Source organism: Diadema antillarum, unplaced genomic scaffold (assembly GCF_040938485.1).
Source record: "Diadema antillarum isolate AM-2024a unplaced genomic scaffold, OU_Dant_1.0 seq00001730_RagTag, whole genome shotgun sequence".
NCBI classification, from domain to species: Eukaryota; Metazoa; Echinodermata; class Echinoidea; order Diadematoida; family Diadematidae; genus Diadema; species Diadema antillarum.
The window spans coordinates 80,532-106,565 of record NW_027272416.1 but is presented as its reverse complement, the minus strand read 5'-3'; the positions used below and the strand labels follow the sequence as shown (position 1 = coordinate 106,565).

General features: G+C 39.2%; 1 protein-coding gene across 1 annotated transcript in view; it reads left to right on the top strand.

The window, feature by feature from the left end:
* LOC139711922 (pleckstrin homology-like domain family B member 1) overlaps window positions 1-26,034 on the top strand; it is an 87,879-nt gene that overhangs the window by 40,494 nt on the left and 21,351 nt on the right. Inside the window, exons 5-11 of the mRNA XM_071623768.1 lie at window positions 448-2,192; window positions 3,436-3,567; window positions 16,097-16,234; window positions 21,083-21,367; window positions 21,975-22,085; window positions 22,951-23,049; window positions 24,728-24,965. Coding sequence (XP_071479869.1) covers window positions 448-2,192; window positions 3,436-3,567; window positions 16,097-16,234; window positions 21,083-21,367; window positions 21,975-22,085; window positions 22,951-23,049; window positions 24,728-24,965 — 2,748 coding nt within the window. The remainder of the gene's footprint in view (window positions 1-447; window positions 2,193-3,435; window positions 3,568-16,096; window positions 16,235-21,082; window positions 21,368-21,974; window positions 22,086-22,950; window positions 23,050-24,727; window positions 24,966-26,034) is intronic.

Sequence of the window (26,034 nt, the reverse complement as noted above, 5' to 3'; positions counted from 1 at the left end):
TTGGATGCACCATCTTTGTACATGAAAAAGTAGCTTTTGCTCTAAGAGCATATCATATGAATTTGAGCAAAAAATCCCTGGGTTTAGCTTTCCTAATTAAAATACTCCAATCATGTTATGAAGGTGATTTTGAACAATTGGATGTGCAAACTACATTCCAATGTAGTCAGGTCACATGTTAATGCTTGTGTGGTTTCTTTTCTTTTGGTAATTAATATTCCATAAATGGTATTGACCTGAATTTATTGTCTTCATGTGAAAGTCGTCAATTTAGAAGAAGTAAAAGATGTCTTCTCACCTTTTATATTTATGTAGGGGGTCTCCCTCATTTGATCAAGTACATTTTTAGAAATCAGACAATGCCACATAATCTGTAGTTAAAGTATGCCCAGTGAGATAAATATTACCATGTTGTAAATAATCGTTGAATGTTGGTCTTACCACCAGGAGCCATGTTGTGCTTTGGGAAATCTTGCTTCTTTCGCTTCAACAACCCGTCCGAGGCCAAGCAGCTGAGGAAAGGTCTCGCGGGAAGACAGAATGGCATGGACAATAGCTGCCACACGAGGGCGGTTTACGGTACTGATGCCCAGAATGGCAACCACAAGAACAGTGGTGATGACGCTCCCCACAACAGTGTTGCATTTCCCGGTGCCATGACAGCGCCCTCTGGGCAGCCAGTACACCTACGACTGAACAATACGAACAGTAACCACAATGCAGTGCCAAAGAGCCCGCTGGAGGAGAGTATAGAAGCAGAACTCCAGGAGATCATGAGGCAGGTTACCGCTGACAACGACCTTCTGTCGGAGACGTACGTCAATAAGTACGCCCTCTCGGAATCGCCGGAGAAACCGGAAAATGATGAGGCAGTGTTTGCCCCCATAACCGGTCTCACCATGAATCCCGACGTGTGGGCAGAGACAGTGTCGGGTGCTTCCAGTACTACGATGTTTCCCTTCGGGAATCCTTTGGAGTTGCGCGAAACTGCCATCTGCGATGACGAATTCGATGACAATGATGGCACAAACGCAACAAATGACTATCAACCTCCTGTAAGCGCCATCAGATCAAAGTTTGAGGATGGCACAAAATATACAGATAGTAGTTCGTCAAAAAAACTGCACGTCGGTGTCACCACAAGTCCGCGGGGCACTCTTGAATTGATGAGAGGACCTCCCCATTCACCGAGTCGGGTCAAACTTGGTCAAAGCAGTCTGTATTCAAATAAAACGCCACCCAAGAAGTCAGACCAGGTGGACCGCTCGTCGAGCGGCTCAAGCCTCAGTTCGACATCTCTCACCACGGTAACAAGCAACGCGACTGAGCGGGAATCGTCCAGTTCCGATCAGTCCGGTCTGAGCTTAGCATCCTCAGCAAGTTCAGAGATCATCGGCCAGAGTCCCCTGATGTCGCCCAATCAGAATCAAGTCCAAGCTGCCATGCCCGACATGATTTCCCCAGCAACAAACATTAATGGCAACCTGACACCGAAAGTAGTGGAGACCCCGCCAGAGATCGGCGCAGGCATCCTACCACCAGAACTGAGCCACCTGCTGCAGGAGGCGGAGCCGAGGCACACGTTCATCGTGGACCCCAACGAGTTTGAGGATCCGGAGCAAAGGGAGTTGTGCAAGCAGCACATGGAAGCAGTGGCCCAGCGCAAGAAGGAGCAGGAGCTGGCCACACAGGAGCGGCTTCGCATGGAAGAGATCCTCAACATCTGTGCCGAGTACCAGGAGCAGATGAAGACAGGAAAGAGCGGGCCCAAACCCTCGGACAGCGAGCTCAGTGACAGCACCATCGAGAGTGGATCATCGACGCCTGTCGACCGCCGCACCCCTACCTCCACCGGAGACACCACGCCCTCCTTTTCCAAAGCCCTATCAGTACTGGAGACCAACATGGACGAGGTGGAGTGTGCGCCAGAGGTCTCACCTGCACTCGAGGCGTCCGAGTCGTCAACGATCTCTGCTTCATCTGTGACACCAACAGCGGAAGGCAAGCCCAAGGTCTGGCTGGAGAAACTCAAAGATCCTGATGCGCCTGCTGAGGTGACGGAGGCACCAAGGGAGGAGACTGCTCCGTCATCGGTCAACGGCATTACAGAGGAGGGATCCCCGCCTCCAAAGCCTCCAAGGTGTCGGTCGAGCCTGGAGGGCATCGATGAGATCAAAGTCGGGGATGAAGTGGTAGGTAGAGGGCAAGGCATTGTGCATGATCATGTGACAGGTAGAACGATCAGGTGACTTGATGCTCTAAGGTTAAACCAAGAAGTGTTTCTTGTTTTGTCTTGTTGTCAGTGCATGTCAGCATGTATGCTAATGTTTGCTTCTTCTCAACTCTCTTTCATTTTTTAAAATGGCAAAAACCAGAATTTAATTTTGTATTCCCTATCTTCTCTCATTAAAACTGATCTCATGTATCAATTTTTTTAGTTTCCCCCTCCCCAACATGACAAAACTTATGCTGTGTGAAACTCTCATTCATTTGTAATTTTCCCTTTTCTAGCAACAACTTCTTCAGGCTGTCACCAAGAACAACATAAGTAGATAAGCGTAGTGTTGCAAAATTTTGTATCACCTAATTTCAGTCTAAGACACTTGACTTCAGTGCTTCAGATTTGTATGGGTAGCTGTTTCTTTTCCACTAGTTCATTTATTACTCAGAAGTTATGGTTTGTGTACACATTGATTATCTTTGACCTGTTTTTCTGTTCTTCCATGGTCACTTTGCGATGTTTACAGTGTCCTCGTTCATTCGTTTGTTTTCTAATTTATATATAAATTTCATTATCAGTTTGACCATTTGGCACATGACCACTTCTATGGAGCAAAATTATAAGACATTCTTATTACTTTTCTCATTGTTCTCAGATTTATGCAAACTTTCGTCTATCAAAATGAGTATTCCCTCATTTTTCCATGTATGACTAAGATTTGCACACATCATTAAAAAATGATGTATGAAATGCAAGATACAAATATGACTTTAATCTGCTAATTATTTAAGGATATATATTGGGGGAAAAAAACCAAAGAGGTATCATATGTCTGACATCCAAACAATGATGAGGTTTTGATTTTCATTTGATTTTGGTTTGATTTTGGTTTGATTTTGTAGTAATCCTCATTTCTCATTGTGTTCAATTTGATGATTTTGATTTTGTTTGCCTCTCTTCTTTCCCCAACTTACGCCCTTCTGCGACTGACTCTTCTGCCAATGTTCTTCGACCCCGGTTCTACCCTCCCCTCTCCTGCCATTGACGCTGCTGTTGACTTTACTGCCATTCTGCTCGATACTTGCAATTTGTTACCCCCCGACGCCCGGCAATGTTGGTTCCTTGCATGACAACTTTCTACTCCCCTTCGCTTTTCCTGTCGCTGGGGGAACAAACATTCATTTTATAAAACAAATATTGGACAAAAAAAATAGCTGAGTATGGAGAATATATCAGAGGCGATGGAGAAGCTGGAAGAGGCGAGACTGAAGTCGATAAAGCGGGTGGACGAACTTGAGCTGGAGGTGGAAGAACTCGAGATCCAGGTCGCCGAGACATTTCAAGAGGTGCTTGTAAAACTCTTCTTTGACTTTATTGTAATCTCTAATTTCTTTCTCCATTATCTAGCACTCAACTTCTTATAGCAATACATCAATGCGCTGTGTTTCAGACATCCCTGCCATGCTAATTTCGTGCCGTGCTAGGCACGGGGATAAGGTCAGGTGAGGATCCAGGGTAGCTGTCAGACAAGAGTCTGACAGCTGAACATGTTGGCTGCTTGCTACAGGTGGCACCTTGCCTGTCACAACGTATGAGACAGCCGGCTGTCTGAGACATCGCAATCAAAGGACTTAAGATGTGAGGCGCAGCGTGTTCGTCTTCCCTTGGGACCTAGGAATTTCTTCAAGGTGAAATGTACAAGTGCCCAGGTGGCGATTTACGTCTAGGGGAGTACCAGGGAAAAGTTACCCAACACCCGTCCAGGGATACACAAGTGCTCTTGTGGTTACCCAAGTACCGATGGCATCATACATGAAACCACATGTGTGGGACTGGGCATAACTATTATCTAGAAACTCCACCTTCGGAGGTTATGTGTCACAGAACCACAGGGAAGGCATTTCACATTTGATGTAGTGATGAATTATGTGGTTTGGGGATTTAATTGGGAGTGATAGTATGCAATCGGGGATTTTCATGCTTTATGCCCACCCACATCAAACTTCTTGAAAGAAAACTTGTTCATGTATAGCTTATGTCGTGTACTCATTTAGTTTCTATTGTCCATCAGTGTAGGGGTTATTTAGTAGACATTTCCTTAACCTGTAGTACTGTAAAAGTGGAAATTAATTTTCGCGGTGTTGAAATTTTCGCGCATTTCATGCAGCCAGAAACTAGCGTGTAAGTAAAAGCATGCAAATATTTTTGCTTGCCATAGGTTCCAGTAGTTGATGTCTTGATTCCACGGAATTAAAAACATGCAAAACTCTTCTAACCCAGTCGAGCGTGAAAAATTAGTTGCGCCAAAATATCCACTTTTACAGTACACTTATTTAGAGTGAAGTCAAGTATTTGTAGTTACCATTTGAGATTAAAAGAAGATAGGCTTACATTCCAGGCTCTTAACAATTTTCCCTGTATGTGTGCTATTTTTAATTATGTTAAAACTGAAGTCAAGGAGACTAACCCCCACACATTTCTGGGGAGAAGTCTAGAACAGAAATAGTCTCTTTTTCATGGCTGATGATGTAGACAGACAACAGTAAGTTTATATACTTGACACCATTCAAAAGATATTTAGTAACCCACAATGTATGTTCAGACTTGGCACAGTGGCTCTAAGCCTTTGGAGACAGACTAGTTCTATTTCACAAAGGCTATCCAACCTTGATATTACAGAGGCCCCAGTCTGATGGGAAATATCTGGCACAGAAACCACTATTTGCAGAGAGAAAGTATACCCTGGTAAGGAAGAAAAATAGTAAAGTACAACTCTCTGTGTATTGCAGCTGGCATTTTATAACAAGGCCCTGTATTGAAAGCATCAAATCACAGATATTTTGATAGCAGAACTCAAGCACAATACAGTATAAACATAGACATGAAATTATGTCTTATCAGTAATTTAAAGAAAATAGGATATCCGGTGACACAACATTTGCTCCTGCAACAATTGCTTTGATCTTATTGTCTCCTAGTACTTAGGGTTAGGGTAAGGGTTTTGATAGGGTTTTAGGTTTTGTTTGATGTGAAGATTAGGATTAGGGTTAGAGTTATATTTGTGGGTAGAATTTATGTTTGGCTTTAAATAGCGTCCAGATATTTCACGGGAGCAATTGTCGCAAGAGCAAATGTCATGGAACCAGGATATCTAGCTTCAAGTACCTGTTCGAACTGAAACAGCAACTCTATAAAATGTAATGATTGAAAAAAAGAAATGTGTACTGTACATACGAGGAAGGTGAGATAATTCAGAGCTACATTTTTCAAAAAGTGAAATCCCTCCAAATCCTGGTGCACCTCAGGATCGTGCCCCAACTGCTGCGTCCCAGCTGAGAGATTTTTCTGCGATGTTGTCGTGACTCGTTCGTTTTGCCGCCGCGTGGGAAAAATCGGTGCTTCCTGTCTCTGCCCGAGTGCAACCTTGGCTAATTAATTACGGGAATGTTGTTGGTTATCTGAATGTGCGATTGGACAACCTGCCCATCTCTGATATCTCCTGTACTGGGAATTCACTTTTTTTTCTCTTTTTTTTTAACCCCCTCTTCCTCCCCCATCTCCCCCCCCCCCCCCCCCCATCCATCCCCTGTCCACCCCTTCACCCCACCCAATCCCCCCTCCTCCCCTTCCCTCCCTTCCAGGGGTATTTATTTCCAGGTACAGTAGTAGCCTGATTTCAGACTTATTTCCAATATATTTTATCATTTATTCTGGAATCACACAAGAACAGTATCTTACCCTTGCCCCCTTCCTTAAGGTCCAGAGCAAAACACCTCTTGCATTCATGATAGCTGTAGATAGTAGGAGATTGTAGCTTTACAGTTTTTACCATCATTTTATTCCAATACGCCTCTCTCTCTCACTTTCCCCTAGTCCTCCGGGATGATCTTTTCTTCCTCCATCTTCTTTTTGACCTTTGACCATCATATTTCCTTTCTTCCTAACTGTGCTCATACGTAGCCTTATTTCAAGGCATCATGTATTTCTCTTCCCCACCTCTCTGTCTTTCATTATGTTTTCTCATTTCACATTTCTGATGCCCTTTCTTTATCCTGTCCTGCGAACACTTCATCTCCTGCCTAATTTCCCATCAGTGATTCCTTTGAGGATTGCTCTTGTTGAATCTGCAAATTTATCGAGCAGACTTTAAAACTGTTTTCAATTCTTTCTAGACAGAATGGAAAAAGGCTACAAGAGGAAAGGACATTGAATCCCTCTTGCTCATAATTACCAATCTATTTTTTTTTTTGAGGAGGGAAACATAGCCATCACTCTGCACAAATGGAAAAGGCGGCAAAAACTCAAAGTTGACATTTCCAGCATGTCGTGTGAGATGAAAATAAGGGGGAGGAAGACATCTTGTTTCCGAAAGGGAGAATTCGCATTTGAGGAGGCCTTTGTTGTTAGTAGCCTCTTTTAAAGGCTGCCTTCTTTCCTGTGGTTTAGCTCTTGTCTTGCGTTAAATTCCAGTGCTTACTTCCCTTGAAGTTACTGCAGTAAGAAGGTCTTGGACGAAGGCCACATCATCAAAGACATACACACAGTTTTGCAATGACAATCTTCACACGTACCCCTGTGTCTGATATCAGTCATTGCCGCATTGGAGATGAGAGCAGCCCCAAAAGTTCCCCCACGTGTTTTTCGGCCCTCTCTCCGGCAGCTCGTACCCCAAATCGGCAGCGGCTGCTCGAACCCGCTGACAGATTGTGTTTTCTGCCCTGCCATGCTTTTGGACAAATTCGCTCACGCCCAAAATCAGAGCTCCATCATGCTGAATCTAGGAAACCTCTGGGCGGATCCACTCTCCCTTCCTTTGTATCGTAATCTCTTATTATTATCATTTTTATTTCCTCTGCCTCTGGATGGCGATGTCATTTTAATCATGACATCCGACTTGCAATGGATCCCTGGATGCGTTTGTATGTCTTTTGGGGGACTGTGATGATTCTTTTGATGTGACAATAGAAAAGGGACATGTGGAGTTAAAGTTGCAGACTGACACAGTCTTAGGTTGGGAACTCTGACATGTTTCATATCAGGGTTCAGGGGTTTACTGTCTCAAACATTGTTTTCCTATGGAAATGGCAATGTCTTGCAATTATTGACATAATTGACCAATAGCAGAACAGAAAACAAAGAATAAACATGAAAGGATAATTTAAATGTGTATATGAGATCTCTCTTGCCCTTTCCTGTGGATTTAATAAGTGTCCCATTCTTTTAGTTTAATTATGGCAGAAAAAAAGGAGAACCTATATACCGATTGGAGTATTTGGCTGAATATTGAAAATTTGTGTTTGAAGACACACATTTTGGTAGTCAACATGACTACCAGACATCACAAAGTGATTAGTAATAATCCGTAGTGCCACTTTAATCTGTTAAACTGCTGCTTCCAGTCCGCACACACGAGAATCGTTTTAATCTGCGGAGTGCACTTGTCTCGTCCGCTAGAAATCCTCCCCGAGAGTGAGTAATCGAGCGCTCTCCATTCGTAATGCGAGAATCGGCACCAAACCCGTCCCCTAAACTAATCACATCCTCCACAAGTAACATTCGATCCAACACCTCCGTGGAGACGTACAGCTGTACGCTCATCCCTCCCGCTCCTTTTCTCGCTGTCACCCCGAACAAAACGAGAGACAGAGAGAGCGAGAAAGCCCACGGATTCTCCCCCCTTCTGCCATGAAATTCTCTCTTGGAATGGGTTACTGCGGCCATGGTGTGGACTCTTCCAAATTCTCGGTAAGCCAGCAGTTTAACAATTTAACAATTTGATACATCCAAATTCATTAAGATGTATTCAAATTTATTCAGATTTATTCAAATGTATGTATCCTTGTAACAGCTGTTCCAGACTACCAAAAAAGTCTCCCCTAGGCTTACCTGACTTTGCGAATAAGTTTGTATTCAAACTTGATGTCAACTTAGGAAATTTTATCTGATGGGAACATGTGAAGTGGATAGCACATCATTTGTCCTCAGGGTTCAAAAGGTGCATATATTTGCATACATTAAAAATTTGCCATAATGGTTTGCAATCAGTAAGTGAAGGGGTCAGCTGCTGGGGCTACGGGAGAAGAGGAAAAGAAACTGACAGTCACTCGTGAAGGAATGTAGACGTAGAGAGTCCCGAGGAGGATAAAGTTCTGATAGTGAGCAGTGCAGCTTTGATTCCCCAGTGGTGCACGACGCACAAATGTTATGCCTTACAAGACACACTGCAGTGCCACAAGCAGACTGCTGCTGTGTGCCAATATGTACAATAATAGTGTTCTCATTAGCACCAGCATCAGTTTGCTGCATGTGATAGGAACATTATTGGAATGGTACATTCATTGTTTCCAGACTTGTCTTACCCTTTCAAGATACAACTTTTATTCTCCAGAATACCTATATTGTGGAAAATAGATGGACGATCTCCCGTGCAATATTGTGTATGTATATCTACTGAGATGACAAGTTAAACATAATATGTTTAACCCTCTGCATACCACATTACCTTCCTCTCCATATGTATGTATGTGAAATTTGTACACATTTGACTCATTGGTATAGGAAGGGTTAATTACTATGCAGTGTCCAAGCTACAAAGAATCCCTACAAGTGGAAATATACATGCAGTAAGTCTCTGATTATTACCACAGCTGTTCTATTCTTTGGTCAAGTCCCATTTCACATGACAAACCATTTTCCCCCATTTTGCTAGATTGATGTCAAGGGGATGAAGCTAGAGGTTGGGGGTATAAATTATCCCAAAATCCAATTTATACCCCCCCCCCCCCTGTCTTCCACACATTTGTGGGCATTATGAATTTGAATACTTTCTGAAGATGCAGCTGTATCATATTTATTTTCCGTGCTGGGTCATGAGTGTTGAAGAGGTAAACAACTCTAACAGATTTGTCCAGAAATTCACTATCTCCCCCTCCCATTTGGCAATGTCTTTATTTCATCCCCGCCGATTGACACCTGTAAGATGCAATATTAGATCAACACTCGCCTCCGTTAATTAATCCCTGTTAACCTATTTCCTGTCATGTCGGTTCTCATCTGGCAGATAAGTGTTTCAGTGTTGGAGATTCTCGAGAAGTGATATGAGCAGTTATTGTTATTGCATTGAGCAAGCAACATATGTGAATTGAGAAATGTGAGAGTTGGAGTGAGATATAGGGAGAAAAATAAGAGGGAGATAAAGATAGAATAGAATAGAATAGAATAGAATAGAATAGAATAGAATAGAATAGAAAGAAGTAGGTTTGTAGATAGATATGGATAAATATATAGGTAGATTTCTCAAGATAGAGAGCTATAGAGAGAGAGAGATACAGAATTATCTATATTTCTATCTAAATGCATAGATACAGTGTATATGCAATATAATTTTATCTCTTTATACAAGTATATGTATTATATATTTTCATACAGTAGATGAATATATTTTATTGTCATTGTTATTTTGCATTTACATATATGCTAAACAGTACAACTATATCACATCATTAACATATGAATTAAAGAAAAATGAATCGGTATATGTACACATGATCTTCATTTCTATTTATGGTTTGGGAAAAATTGAGTTTCTTATAATTTCTTCAAAGTTTCTTCTGAGTTGGCAGCTTTGAATTAGGTAATGAGTTTGCTACATTCTGTGGCTGCTGTTACCATAGGCCTATGATCACCTACCCTGCCCGGAGTTACACATAGGTAGATGGATAGATACAGTGTAGATAGATAGATAGATAGATAGATAGATAGATAGATAGATAGATAGATAGATAGATAGATAGATAGATAGATACATACATACATACATACATACATACATACATACATACATACATACATACATACATACATAGATTAATAGATAGATAGATAGATAGATAGATAGATAGATAGATAGATAGATAGATAGGTGAGAAAAGTAAGAGAACAGATATAGAATGAGTGACAGGTATTAGTGTCCATTTAAAGAGGAAATTCATAATACAGGTCTTATCACTGACCTTAGTGATGCCTGATGTACATTGCTTCTTTGTGGACCATTTTGTATTCTATCAAAATGTCACAACTTCCTCTCAAAGTTCACCCAATGCATCCGTTTCTTATTTTACATCTGTGGCCATATTTGCTCCCCCTCAATTTTATGGAAGCTACTTCTCTGTGACTTCATGTTGCCCTTTATTGGCGGATGGACGATTTCTTGTTGCCTTTTTTGTTTTATTTTCTCTCTTTGAGTTTAAGGGGGGCAGGGTTAAAAAGTATCTGTCAGTATTTGCAATCAGCTGCGACATTTCACGCCCTATTTCCTCATAGTGGACTGGCCAGTCTTTGGAAGTTACTCATCTTACTCCTTCCTCATCTCTTTCCTATACTTGCCACCATATTTTTGTTCTCCCTTGTTTCCATGGCAACAGTGTTCTTCTTTTGGTCAACTTCATATATTTTCGTAATTCCCTAAAATTTGCAGCACACAGACTGATCTCCCCATCTGCATATGCAATCAATTTTACATATTAGTGAAGGATGTGTAATTCTATTAATGATGATCAACTTTTCTCATGTGAAGGGCAGAATTCGGGGGGGGGGGGGGGTGATGTTGACCCATGTTGTGCTATAAGAAACAAAACTGTCCAAGACACCTGGTAGAATTGCATTGCCCGAAACTTTGAGGAGTTAAGAACGTAGATGAAGAGTGAAATTATGATATTTTTCCCCCCATAATATCAATGATTGAAGATTCGTTATAACTGTCAGTAGGCACATCCTTAAGCCCGCCTCGCACTGTGCGATTTCTTGTGATGCGGCATAAGAAAATTGTCAGATGGCGCGCGGTCTGAGGACATGTGCAATTCAGCAATGATTTTTGTAACTATCTTGAAACGGAGAGCAACGGCGTGCAATATTGCTCAGAGTTGCGTTGAAACATATCACAAGCTATCGTGGGACATAATCGAACGGTGTGATTCAGACTTCAAACTGTCGATACAACACGACATGAGGCAGAAGTTTTTAGGACTTGGTGATACAGGTTCTATTTCATTAAAAAATAATAATAAATCAAAAAATTATGAATTATACATTTCTTTCAAATTTCATCTTGTCTTGGCAGTATAGAAGGGAAACCATGTCCTAACAGATTTCCTAACCATTCTAAATTTTGGTGAAAGATTTCAGATTTTAGCCATTGTTATTCTATGTTTGAGACTGTAAGATTCTTCATATGCAGTTAACATAATTGCAAAATGTGATGTGCAACATTTGTTTGCAAGTGTTTTTTAGCTTTTTAATCAAAAAGGCTAGGGGCCTTGATATATTTGTGTAGGTGAGTTGGTCTTTCTTACTTTCTTACTTTCTTTCTTTTTTTTTTTGCCTTGGGGTAAGGAGGATGTAATTCATCGAGCAAATGCTTCAACACTATCATGGGTCAAATGGTGAGATGTTCATACAGCCAGAGAGCTGTCATCGCACGATGCATCGAGCCAGTTTTTCGTTTTCTATGACCCCCCACGATGATCATTCTCAAAAGATTTGTTCTACCGTCAAAAAGGTGTTCATTTCTCATTTCCTATCTTGATATATCAGTCATCTGGTGTATCTACGTGCTTGTAAAGGGTAAGCAAGAGAGGGAAAAAGCTGCCATCCCAGAAACTCCTCCACACGGGGTGAAAAGATATATCCCCAAGCACACCTTCCTTTTTTTTCAGGGAAAAAGGTGTTGAGTGCTACTTGTCTTGCGGGGAAATCTAATTGGCGTGGCTATTTCCTGTCCTCTGTCGCCTCGGAGGGGAGTGGCGGAGGTCGCGAAAAAACAATGGCGTTACAGATGCGCAGTCCCCTTCTCTCTCTCGTTGTGAAGTATTCCCACCGTCCTTGACGTCAATTCGTGCTTTGTGATCGCGAAATGTCGGGGTGAAATCCAAAGGTGAATGATCCTCTGTCTTCCTCCTGTATGTAAAAAAATCATGAGTAATTTAATTACTGGTATGAAACCATGTGACAGATGCGTACGAGCACTCCAGAAAGTCCTTCTTCTTCCCCGAACCCCGTCCCCCTACCCCTCCCCCCCCCCCTCCACACACACACACACACACCACCACCACCACATCCATGTGGTTAATAGCAAACATGATGCAATGTCAGTGACAGACACCTCCAGGTCATTGTTTACCCGCTTTGTTTGGTACTTTGATGCACAATTATTTGCAGATCTTACTGCTATGTTAGGATAATATAAGTTGAACTGTGTAGCAGCTTCAATGTGCTGTTGGATTTTAATCATATTGAAGTTATATTTCAAAAAAAAGAATAGTACTCTGTAACTTTCAACTGAGGTCTGACACAGATGTATTGGAGTTATGAACTAATCGTTACTGACTGGCTTAACTAGTAACTAGTAACACTTTTTATTCAAGAGAGAGTGTGTGTGAATTAGGTTTTTTGCACACAAAATTCATCTTCTAAGAAAGGCTTAAAAATATTTGAATGTTTGGGGGTTCAGTTACTTGCTCTACAATATTTTTGTTCTCATCTTAAACACATAATTTGTCGAGATTGTTCTCATTTCAATAAACAACAACACTTTGTGTTTATTTCAGAGATGACGCAAAACATTTGCTGTGACTAGTTAACATAACTTATGAGGTGTGTGTGTGTTGATGAGACTAGTAGAAAGTGAACCTACAAACTAATATTGACATTTCAGCCCCTTCTTCACTAGCCAGTGGCTAGCCAAGTGGAATTAGTGATTATGTCCAGGTTTATTGTGTAGTTGCCCAAGTGCAATATATGAATAAATTCTTCACTATTTTGTTAGTATTATAGTGGCAGTTTTTGTTTTTTTTTGTACCTAAATCAACAGACTGGAGTTTTGCAACTGATTGGCAAATCATAAAAAGTTGATGAAGGGCAATTTGTCAATCAGTAGCAATGAAAACATCTCGACAGAAGAATTTCATGAATTTGAAGACTGGAGTTTAGCAAAAAAAAAAGTAAAATAAAATAAAAAATATTTTATGCTTGTGCATTGTAAGTGCTTGTAGGTTTCCCTGTGTTGTGCATAGGTGAAATGCATATATTGTGCACCCTTGTGCTACTATTTTTATCGTGATCTGATATATGAGAAAGTACAGTGGGTGTAGCCTATTTTCTTCTCATTTGGACTATCTCGTACATGCATGAAGTATTCAAACAATTGCCTGCCATTAGTTTGCCCTATAGCATAGGTACGTAATTATCGCGTCCTGCCTGTATCGTAAATTGATACCGCAACGCCCATGTCCAGTTCGGGCCCGGGGATCAACGGAGCTCGCCCTGTCCTACTTTTCGGTTCCAGCCAGGCACGTGGCATTCAATATCCGCGTCATTGTCCACGGAGCAGATCTCAAGAAAGATTTTGCTCCCCATAAAGTTCAATTCAGTTTGTCAATCTTCAATTCAATTCAATTTAATTCAACTATTCAGTAAAAAAGTATACACATGCAAACAAAAATATGCATGTAATCATAGCAGAAAGTGTACATATATAAAAGACAATGAAAGGTCATGGACCGCTGTGAACCAGGGCTTGTATCGATGGGGCCCAGTAACAAAATCATATTCTGACACAAATCAAACTTCATATTATACAAACACAAGTTTTAATGATAATTGTTTTTACTCCTGAAATTTGGCATTTAGGCTGGGTTTTTTTTCATTTAAGAATTAAACCTCACTCACACAGATTTGTTATGACAGTGTTAATGTATCCAATTTTAATACAAACATACATTTGCATGCATTAATTCATATATACACATAGTGCCATATTTTGTACCATAATTAAACAGAAATTTATATGAGGTGTTTTTATCTTCTTTGGTCCCTCCTTTCAAGATTTGTATGTAAACTCATTTGAAATTCAGATTGTGACAGTGGGAAATGGAATGAACATATCGTTTCGGTTTTAAGGACTAGATGCTTGCGCAAGTTGTACATCCTTGGATTCCACAATCTTTTTTTTTAGATGGTAATATTCAAAACATTACATCATGATTATCATATGACATTGATTACATAGTCACTAATGTCCATTATCAATATTATAATTTTATGTAACAATGTATATACAGGAATTAACTATGAGGGAAAATAACACAATAATTAGCAGACATAAGGTGTTTGAACTTTGCCTGTCTATTTCTCAATTATGCCTGACCTTTAAAGAACTGAAGAGTTTGTTTGCAAAAACCGATAAGTCCATATTTGCCACATGGAGATATTTGCGATTGAAGGTCAAGAAAAATAAAGAGAAAAATAGGAAAACTTTTGCTTCTTTTGACCATAACTTTAAAAATATACCTTTTTATGTAGTGACCAATATATCATTTAAAAGGTATTATTTTGTACTTTATGACAGAGATCGTACTTCAAAATCTTCAAAAATGGACTTATCGGTTTTTGCAAACAAACCCTTCAACTTTACTCTCAGTCAATTGTAACTACATCATATTTTCCTGTTTTTAAGCAATTCTTTTCTCTGTCTTTCAGTTGCATTTACTTTGAATTCAGTTTGCGCTATCTCATCTCTTTTGTATTTCTGATCCTGACATTGATTTTTATGCCTAATTTTCTTTTCAATCTTTCTTCTCTTTCGTTTTTCCCTCCCAACCGTTGTGTTCGCTTTTTTCCTTGATGGTGTTGTTGTTGTTGTTGTTTTGCTTGCTATTGGTCACCATGAATCATCCACCAATATCTTTCGATACATCTATGTCTGTCTGGGTGCTCACTAATTAATCACATTTTTTTTTCCCCTTTGGTTCACTGACCATTTGTTTCCCGCTGATGTAAATTTCCTGGAAATGTGTGTGATGTGTTTTTTTTTTTCTCTCTCTCTCTCTCTCTCTTTGTGTTGGACTGAAAATTCTTCTTTTGTCTCTATGTGGCTATCCTCTGTACAATGTTCCGTGTTTTCTGTCACTTTTATCTCAAAATTATTTCCGATGTCTTTGATATCATTCATATCTAATTTCATTTTCATTTAATTGTGGTGCTTGCGTCGTTATTTCTCCTTTTTTTCGTTTCTTATATTGCTATGGACCTTTTCCCCTTTTCTTGTATTCCTTTGTGCCTTTCTTTCCCCTGTCTCTAATACTACTACCTCAATATACACCAATACAAAATCATCAATTTACTGCAAATATCACAAATTCCTGTGTTCCCTGAATACATTCTTTTTGTGGTGGGGGTTACATATTGTGTTGTGTGTCCATCTGTGGATGTGTTGGCTGTATCGATGTATATATTCTTCCCTTATTGACATGCAAACTACTTTACTCAATGCTAACATCACCATGATGTTTGTTGATTTTCTATCTTTTTTATCTGCTCATTGCTGTACTTCTGCAATTGTATACTCTCACTCACACCCTTGTATGTATATCTTCAAATATTTCTTAAATTTGGGTGTTTTTGGTTGGGTTGTGATTGTTTTGTCATTATATCGATTTTGAGTGGTCTTCTTTGACTTGATGCTCATTTTGTTGTAATTTCACATTTGGTTCACTACATGACTTCAAACACTGTGCTTTCTGTCTACCGCATTCAAACTATGCCCTATATGCATGAATTGTGCATATTTGAATGCATTTGCATGCATTTGCATATATTTGCATGTTTGTACATGGGCAACATATCCCAATGATTAAACATGCATCTTCATATTGTATACATTGCATTCTTACTCATCCCCTATTGCGTCACTGCACTTGTCCTGTGACGAAACGCTACCCTGTCATATTGGATTTATATTCTCTGCCCGTCCCTCGATGCATAATTGCCCCACCATCTTGTCCCTCCATTTGTGAATGTCCTGACCACCCCTCTGTGTAGTTGGAGTTAGAGGCTGCCCTCCTTGAGGGAGAACACAAATCAGAGTTGAGTCGACTCCAAGAGAGGGAGGCCCAGGTTGCTACCCTCAAACGCACAAAGGACAAAGTTGGCTATGATGCTGTCGAGCGGAGAGAGAGGGTTTGTATCTAGGAATGTTTCCAAATGATACATTAGCTGGATCGTATGTCACTTCACCATGTCAAAATTTGATTTCCTTCGCGATAAGAGGATATTCTCAAATATTTGCAAGGTTTTGTAGATACCTTTATCAAAGGTATAACAGTTTAAGCAAACAACATCATGAAAAAAAAATATCACATTGATGAATTTCTTGGGCATTCTTTAATTTGTTTATGGAATAGAAATATATTAGGAGACAGAAAAAAATTAAAATGGTTAATATAGATAGTCCCACAAATGCATATTCATGTTAGTGAAAAGTACTGTTCACAGAGTTTCCTAAAGTTTTGCAAACATCTTTTTATCCCCAACCCTTTATATTTTTCACATAGCCGTTTGCATCACAAAGATTTCTTTTTCCCCTGCCTGAAGATTTTTGAGAAGAAAGTTTCAAACAATTTTTTTTCAATTTTAAAAAGAGTCCCTTTTCTTAAATTTTCTCATAATTCCTCCATAAAAACCAGCTGGGATAACTTTAACGTATGCACAATTACCAGAGCTGACAATGTCCTGAACATGTTGACTAGTCAGTAAAGCCATTGAAGACAAGTCGATTTTGCTATAACACACATTTCCCATAGACATCTGCTTTAGTGTACTCAAGACTGGTCTTTAAAGGGACAGTACAGTTTTGGTGGAGGTGAGAATTGGGCTTTTAACTTTTTGCGAGATACCAAGAAAACACTTATGAAATAGTACAGAGCATACCATTTTAAGAGGAATTCAAAGTTTACTTGATGGAAATCGGGTTTGGAATAACGGAAACATCCAAAAAGAAGGTAAAACAAAGCGATCGTGTGAAAGTGTGGGTCCCACACTTTATTAGAATCGCTCTTTTTGGATATCTCGGCTATTTCAAAACCAATTTTCATCAAATAAACGTTGAATTCCTCATAAAATTACATGCTCTTTCATATTTCATAAGAGTTTTTTCATTACCTCACCAAAAAAATGTTAGAAATCTGAAGTTAGGTCTCAACCGAAACTGTACAATCCCTTTAACAGGTCACTAAGGTAGCAGAGCAGGTAAAGTTTGCAAAGTTTGCAAACTTTGCCTACTCTTTTGATGGAGGCTAGGAGATTAAATAGCTCACCCCTAACTTCCCCTCCCCCATCTATCCTCCGTTACCCGTTGTCAAGTTCCTGTTCATCTAATCAGGCAGACAAAGATATTTCGTCGTTGCTAATTACCGAGCCAACTCCGCGTGAGTCGCACCGTCTTCAGCGACGGACGGAAGAAAGCTCGTCTGCACTCCTGTGTTCCTTGCGTAATGTCTGAACACGTCGATGTGCCAGTCCCGGGAGAGATTTTGTGTTGTGCATCGCTAATTTTTCCCCCGGAGAGTTTCTTGTAGTGGCATTCCTGTGGAGTTTGACAAATGTTTGGAATGTGTTCTTTACGTGTACTGTGAGTGGAGGTGCACTAGCCCCTTTGCGTGACTTGCATCATTTGATGTCTTGGCATTTGGTGGATTTTTAAGGGAATGTTGGATGTAGTGCAAACACTAACTCTTCTTGTGAGAATGGCTCCAGAAATATGAAGGTAATGTGTTGATTTTGTCAAGACTGTGGTTTTGGGGTTGTCTGTCAACTTGTAGGATTTATTGTCACTCACAGCTTCAAATATATGAATTCTACATTCTCATTATCTTATTTTTCAATTTAGATGATATGATCATGCATGTGTGTACTTAGATCGATAGATAGTTGAACAGGTAGATGAATATATGTTTATATGTGTGAATAGATGGAGAGATAGAAATATGAAATGTATATAGATAGATGTGTAGATATATTGATGAATAGATGGATGGATATATTCATATAGTGTAGATGTGATAAAGAAATTTGTCTTAATTAACAAATTGTGAGATTGGGAGGGGGTGGATGAATATGTAGTTGTAGATATATTTATGATTTAAGTGTGTGGATATGAAATAGAGAGAGATATATAGATAGTTGTAGATATTGAAAGCTAGACAGACAGACTGATGAATAAAGAAAAACTATATGGCTATAAAAGAATGCAACTTAATCCTTTAAAATGGTTTGCAAGGAGTGCAGTATTATTATGCCTTCTGAAAATAAAATCAAAGCAAATGACTTGTTATGCTCTCACAGACAAGTGGGAATTCAGGCAATGTTTTTTAGCAATATCCAGGCCACATATGAATTTGAAAGACTGTTACTAGTAGTCTCAAATATTGAAACATCTTATTCTTAATTCTGTCTCTTTGGATGATATTCCAAATCACAGAACAACCAAAACGTTAACTTGTTGATGTGAATACTGTAATAGTCATCCCTGCAACCAAAGATGATTTTGTTTTGATTACTGTTTATGTCATATTTTCAATTTTTGTAGTGGATTTAGTGTTCATTGATTTGTTATTTTGTTCATTTCAAATAGTAGAGAAACAGTTCAGGCATGTCCTCAAGGACTTTATCGCAGATATTTTTGAATTTTGTTGGGATTTTTGAGCAAATGCTATGGGTTACAAAAGGATGTTTAAGTCAGTGACAAATTTTAAAATAGCAATTAATCTGCCGACAGAATGGTCTGCATTCTAATCAAAGAGAAATGCAGTGTGACGTGTTTAAATCTTAAGTAGAGGGTCAGGGTTAAATAATGTGGACCATGAAATGACCTTTTCTCATCAGACACAGCTAGGCCGGTTGCTATGGCAGACGATCCCTAGCTACCGTGTTGCTTGACCACTGTCTTTAAGGACCCTGGCCATGGGGTATTAACTTTGGTTTTCCTCTGGCCTTGCCTTGGCATACCAGAACCTCAGCAGGAGGTGAAGATAATTGAGCCGAGGACTGAAATGAGACCTCATACTGCAGCTCACCTCCTTTCCTTAGCTCGTCCACAGAGTTTCTTCCTTCAGATCTGACCTATTGCAAAGGATTTTTATTCTAAAACCTGCACAATTTAGTAATGTATTTGTTTTGGCATGAATATACCATAATTTTGTGCATCAATTGAACCTCCGTCATCCATTTTTCAGTTTACTTCTTTAAGATTATTGAATAAACGTGACAATTTTCTCACTAGTCTTTTGCAAGTTTATTGAATTTTTCTTGCTTTCTTTACCTTGCTGCTGCTTCTTGCTGCTGTAGCTTTAAACTTTGCAAGCATGATATTAAAGGGATCGTACAGTTTTGGTTGAGACCTAATTTCAGGTTTCTAACATTTTTTGGTTGGATAATGAGAAACCTCTTATGAAATATGAAAGAGCATGTAATTCTATGAGGTATTCAACATTTATTTGATGAAAATTGGTTTTGAAATGGCTGAGATATCCAAAAAAAGAGCAATTCTGATAAAGTGTGGGACCCACACTTTATTACGATCGCTTTGTTTTACTTTGTTTTTGGATGTTTCATTCATTCCAAACCCGATTTTCATCAAATAAACTTTGAATTCCTCTTAAAATGGTATGCTCTGTACTGTATCATAAGTGTTTTCTTGGTATCTCGCAAAAAGTTAAAAGCCCAATTCTCATCTCCACCAATACTGTACTATCCCTTTAATAGCAGGTGTGTAGACTTGGAAAGACAATGTAGGAAGTGGTTGAATTCCCAGTTGAGAACTACAGCAGCAGTATAAAATATAAGCATTTTATGTCTTTCTGAAAGAACATCAGTAATTTCCCACATTGGAAATGAAGTAAATTACATATCTGTTGCAGTGAGCAATGTCTTTTTCCCAGTTGTGAATTGCAATTTACCTGTTGACTTTTGATATTCTTAGAAATCGAATAACACCACAAAATACAAACTGTGCATATGTTGTATGACCGCTTGCGAGTTCACACAAACTGTGATGCACATACGTACACATCATCTCCTTTCGTTGAGGTTTACTAATCATTGCATCTTGATTGTGATAAAACCAGAAGTGTATCGTATCAATTAATTTTTTTGGCTCTTCACACTCAGTGGAGTGTCTGGATTATGCTCGTGGTACTAAGTATTACAAAATATTTGATGCAAAGTAGTCTTATCACATGCGATCATCGCTGGTGAGATTGCTGTCTCAAATGATTTCTGCTTTGTGTTGCAATGACCTTTGAAATAGCATGGCGTGGAAATAGCAAGCATCAATTGTGTCTTGTATTTTGGCTTTTAATGTAAAGATGTTTCTCCTTGTCATATCTTCCATTGGGAGTATTGGTTCTGAATTTATGCAAATAAATCACAAATATTTATATATAAAACTAAGTTGTATGCTTGCCACTCTTGCTGGTGAAATTGTTGTCGCAAATAATTTCTGCCTTGTTTTGCAATGACTGGAAACACAAAAAGTATTGATTGCATCTTGGCACATTTCCTGTGGGAGCATTGATATTAAAGTTATTCAAATTAAAGTCAGCCCATCACATGTATGCTCTGTGCTTGTGGCAATGAAAGAATTAATTAATTTGAATAAAACCACGCCTAAGAATTACCTGCTGCATGCTAAAAGGAAGCAGCACCGGCTGTCTGGTGGGATATCGGTGGTCCAGTAGATATGACACCTGTCTGCCGATCAGGAGATTGTTGGTTCAAATCCCACCTGATTTTGCATGCCCATGATTTTTTTTTCTCATGGCTACTACTAAAACACAGATAAATTTAGTGCATATTTACATCAATGTATGGCAGTTTGTCAGTCAGTTGCAATAAAAACAACTTGATACAAGAATTCAATAAGTTTAATGATGTCTGTCTTGTTTTGTGATACCCGTGGAAACGGCAAGCATCAAATGTACTCGCTATTTGGTGACAACCGTCTCTTCCTCATCATCTTTCCTCCCGCAGGAGCGCCAGCGTGTGGAGGAGGCCCGAAGGAGATTACAGGACTTGGAGCGCCAGCACTTTGAGTTCAAGGAGAAGATCAAGACCTCGCCCCGCGACGAGCAGGAGGCGCTGGAAGACCTGGCCCGGCGCGAATCCATCCAGCTCGACTCGGAGCGCAAGAAGTTTGAGGACCTCGAGTTCCGCCAGCTGGAGATTGAGGCCCGCATCGAGGAGGAAAAGGAGATCCTGGAGAAGAGGTTGTCGCTGGAGGAGGACGAGGAGGAGGAACGCATGATGAACTCCAAGGTAAGGGGGCCGGAGGATCCAGGGAGAAGAGGGGGGAAGGCAGGAAAGGGGCGGGGCGGGAGGAGTGTGGCAGAGATTGAAGGCCTGATGAGTGACAACGACACAGAGTTTGGCCAACTTGGGATCGAAGGAAGAGAAGTGTATTTCTCTTCCTTATGTTCCTTAAATTCTCTTCTTAAATTCTCTTCCTTAAATTTGTCCTTATGTTTTTGTGAGAATGGAGAGCTTGCGATAACTACATGTATTACAGAAATGAAGCAAAGTTGTGTAGTTCTGATATGAGACGATTATAACAGAGACATAATTTTATTCACCTCCTGATCATTGAAAATAATAATGATAATGATGCTGATAATAATGATAATAATAATGATAATAATGATGATAATGATAATAACAATAACAATTAATGATTATGATAATTAGGCTTCTATAGCGCACAATAACAAATTAATGTTTCCTATGCGCTTTACATTCTGATAAAACATGATTGACAAATTACATATATTCTGTATTCTTATACAAAACAAGAGACACCTAGGCCTATGTGATTTCATATCATAGAAGACTTGTTTCATCATGGGGTGAGATTTGTTTTTCCTTCCAGGAGACGGTATCAGACATCAACAAACAGATGAACTACATCATCAGCGATGCTAAGAAGCAGGCCGAGACAATCGAAAAGAAAAAGATTGAGGCCAAAGCACAGCTAGAAAAGGTAAGCACATTCAGGAGGAGAAGATTTAATGATTTTGTTCAAATTTAATGCTCATTTCCCTCATAATTTGGCAACCCAAATCTTCAGTGAGACTTCCTGGAGACTTTACTGACATAGCAGCTACCGGTTAATGCCAATGAGCTTTATTTACTTTGTTATATCAGGTAATACATCTCAAGCGCATATTAAACATAGCTAACTAGTATATATCAGTAGCCAACAGCAAGAAAATGGGATTATGATATTCGTGCTATCATTTGTTATAGATTTTGCATAATATCATTCATACTGTAACACCGTATTCGTTTCCCAGAGGATAATTTCAGTCCTTTGTGCATAGTCTAGTTATGATTTCTCTTTTTATCAACATAAAGATTTCATAGACAAGGAAGTAATTATTGTATTCCCGCCATGCAACATCCCTGAAACAAGAGAGCAAATTCTAGAAATCAATTATTTGTGTTTTCTTCTGTTATTCTCTTTGTCCATTTAGCTAATTTTCTTTTTCAGATGGATATTGTATGGATTTATACAGGGATGTGAGAGCTTAGAGTTTACTTGTATTATAGACTTTTTACTCTGCCCAAAACCCATTTTTCGGACTTTTCTGCCGTTCAAATGTATCAAAATGTTCATAGTTGAATGCACTGCAGACTTTTATTTCCATAAGTTTCAGATCTATTCAGACATTTTTCTGCAAGTATTCGACATCCCTAACTATATAAAAACAAAGATGAGAATAATAAGAATGTGAAAGAATCAACGTCAATTATAAATCCCCATATCTTAAGTAATGATTTCTGAATGCTGACAAACTTTTTTGTGTGTGTTTTTTTTTAAACAAACCAAAAAATTGACTGGACAGGAAAAGATGATGCTGTCGAGCATCGAGAAGCAGTACAACAACCTGGTGCTCTACTACTCCCGACACATCCTACCCAACCAGAAGGAGGCACCTGAGATGGTGAGCGAGAATGATACCCCATTCATACTGGATATTTAAAGTGCCCCGGGAGTGCTCCAAAATCACTTGAAACTCTATGAACAGACAATATTTGGGCCTTTAGTGCTCTTCTACTGTAAAAGTGGACATTTTTTGGGCTTGCATGTAGTGTGACCTGAAACTAGTGCAAAAATAAAAACACAGATTTTTTTTTTGCTTGTTATATGTAATACTGCTTTGTATTTCAATACCACAGAATTAGAAACAAGTGAAATTCATCTTACAGGGTCGAGCATGAAAAAATAACATCTGGGAAAATTTCCATTTTTACAGTACCCCATTCATACACAGCATTTATAGCACTCCCGAAGCACCCTAAACTCTCTATGAACATACAGTCAGACCTTGAAACACTCTATAAAGTTATACCCCTCTGGAGAGCTGCTTCAGAACTGCTCCTGACGCGCTCTAAACTCTGTATAAAGGGTCACCAACATTAACAGCTCTCTGGAAGCGGTTGTGAGCGCAGACGGTTCGTGCTGTTTATATGTTCGAAATTCCTACCATGACAATTATGCCTCTATCAGTCACTTTGTGTATGGTCTCCAGAGGTTGGAATATCGCACAATCCGTTCGATAGTTTAATATTTCAAAGTGTCAGTGCCATCATTGCTGGATAAGAAAACCACAGTGTAGAATGTGTCAAACTTTTTTGTTGTGCTTTTCGTGGGTTTGGTGTAAGATATTTAAGTGTTCCTTAACCCTAAAAAGACTGGGGGGGGGGCATTTTGGGCCCCCCTCGACATTTTTTGTGATAAATCTGGAACGTAAAAATCTCGCGCCGCGATGTTTTATGACTTTTTCCTTTTAAGTCTTGCGCAACTTTTGAGACCAAATTCGCGACGCCCGGGTACGCAGTTCTGAAGTTACGTAATATTTTGTAAGTGCATGTCAGACCCGAAGTTACTCAAAAATGTGATTTCATGTACAAATCCAATGCAAATTCTGTTTCTGACCCAAATTCATAAATGTATCATTATTTTTACTTTTGCTGATCAAAGTCAATTAATTTCATGTTGTTTATGATCAAAATAGTGTCGCTGGTGATTTCCATTGAAAAAAACAATAAAAAACAAAAAGTCGAAAACAACAAAATACATAAGAACTTTTAAAAACAATAAAATACATTTAAAAAAATTTGATACCGCCATTTTTTTATGTACATTCAATAAGAATCTTACACAGAGTACCTAAACCAAAAATCAGCAGTTTTGGACCTTTGATTACAGATTTACAGCCATTTTTTTTAATTCATGCATAAATTAGCATGATTAATTCATTAAAAATGAATTTGAATATTTGTGAAATAATTACCTATTCAGTTTTGTAGATTACCTTGTGGGTGACGCGCATGCCAACTTTCCTTGCGATCATGCGGTCAACGGGCAAGATCTTGGGGGGGGCCCAATGAGCCCCCCCCAGTCCTACAAGGCGTCAAAATAGCCCAGTCTTTTTAGGTTTAAACATCCTTTTGTTTGTGTGAATATTGATACTACGCAGTATGTTTTTGCGGAGGTGAGAAGAGGGATTGTACAATGCAAGTCTGATGTATTAAATAAAATAAGATACTCTCATTGTTTTTACACATTTTCATCTCTTTCTCTATTCCATATCTTTTAATTTTTTTCTGCCCGAACAGAGGAGGATCAGAGAGATGGCTGAACGGCGTCTGCGTCTCTCCCCTGATTTATCACTCAGCGACGAGTATTTATCCAGGAGGAAATTATCTGGTACTTTGCCCCCCAACCTCGTCCCCAAGGTGGACGGGGAGGCGCCCCCTTCTATCTCACCCGCCTCCTCTACCACCACCCTCTCAAGAAACAGGACCACCATCCTAGACATTGAGAGGAACCGGAAGATTGCACTGGAAGAGCAAGGTAAAAGGGATTTTTTTAAGGGTTGAATGGAGAACAGATGAGGAAAGATTGATGGATAGTTGTTTTTGTTTTTTTGAAGAAATTTGAAGTGGATTTGTCAGGCTGATAAAGTTATATTGGTTAAGTTGGATGATGGAAGAGAAAAAAAAAGATGAGTTTAAAACAAGCTGGTCATGCTAACAGTTATGTTGGCAAGGTTGGAATGTATCAGGGAAAAGATTGATGGATAGTTTGAAGAAAGAAATAAGAGTTTGGAGTGGATTTGCCAGGCTAGCAAAGTTATATTGGCTAGGTTGGATGTTGGAAGGGGGGGGGGGGGAAACATGAGTTTAGAACAAACTAGTCAAGCTAACAGTGATGTTGGCAAGGTTTGAATGCATCAGGGAAAAGAGTGATGACTGGTTGGAAGGGGGGAAACAGAGCTTGGAGTGGATTTGTCAGACTGACAAAGTTATTTGACAGTGAAAGGAAAAATAAAAAAATGACTTTTAAACAAACTAGTCAAGTTAACAGTAATATTGGCAAGGTTGGGATGACAGACACCAGGGATAAAGAGGAGGAGTTCGGCATGAACTTGTCAACATAATATATAGTAGTTTTGGTTAGATGGAGGGAAAAAAAGATAAAGTTTGGAAGGAGTGATATTGACGGCTTGGATAATTCAAGGTGAATTTCATAGGCAAATAATGCTCAAAAAAGAGGATGGTAAGAGATGTGTCAATGATCAATGGATAATTTTTTTTTATTTTCATAATGTGGGAAGGTAACAGATAACCCTAAGTACGTCTTATTCGTGAAATATACAATCATGCTTGCTTGTATACCAGGATGGGTAAAGTTAATATCTTAAACTTTTCTTCATACATGTAATTTCAGTGATGTAAAAGCAAAATCATGTCTGTGTGTGATGTACCATTGTTTGTATGGTGTAGATATATGCTTGCATGCAGTCTCAATTTTAGCATGCATCCACTTATTCACGTTATCAGATCAAATATTGGAATAATTGAAGAGTTTGTTCACAAAACTGATAAGTCCATATTTGCCAAATGGAGATATTTACGATTAA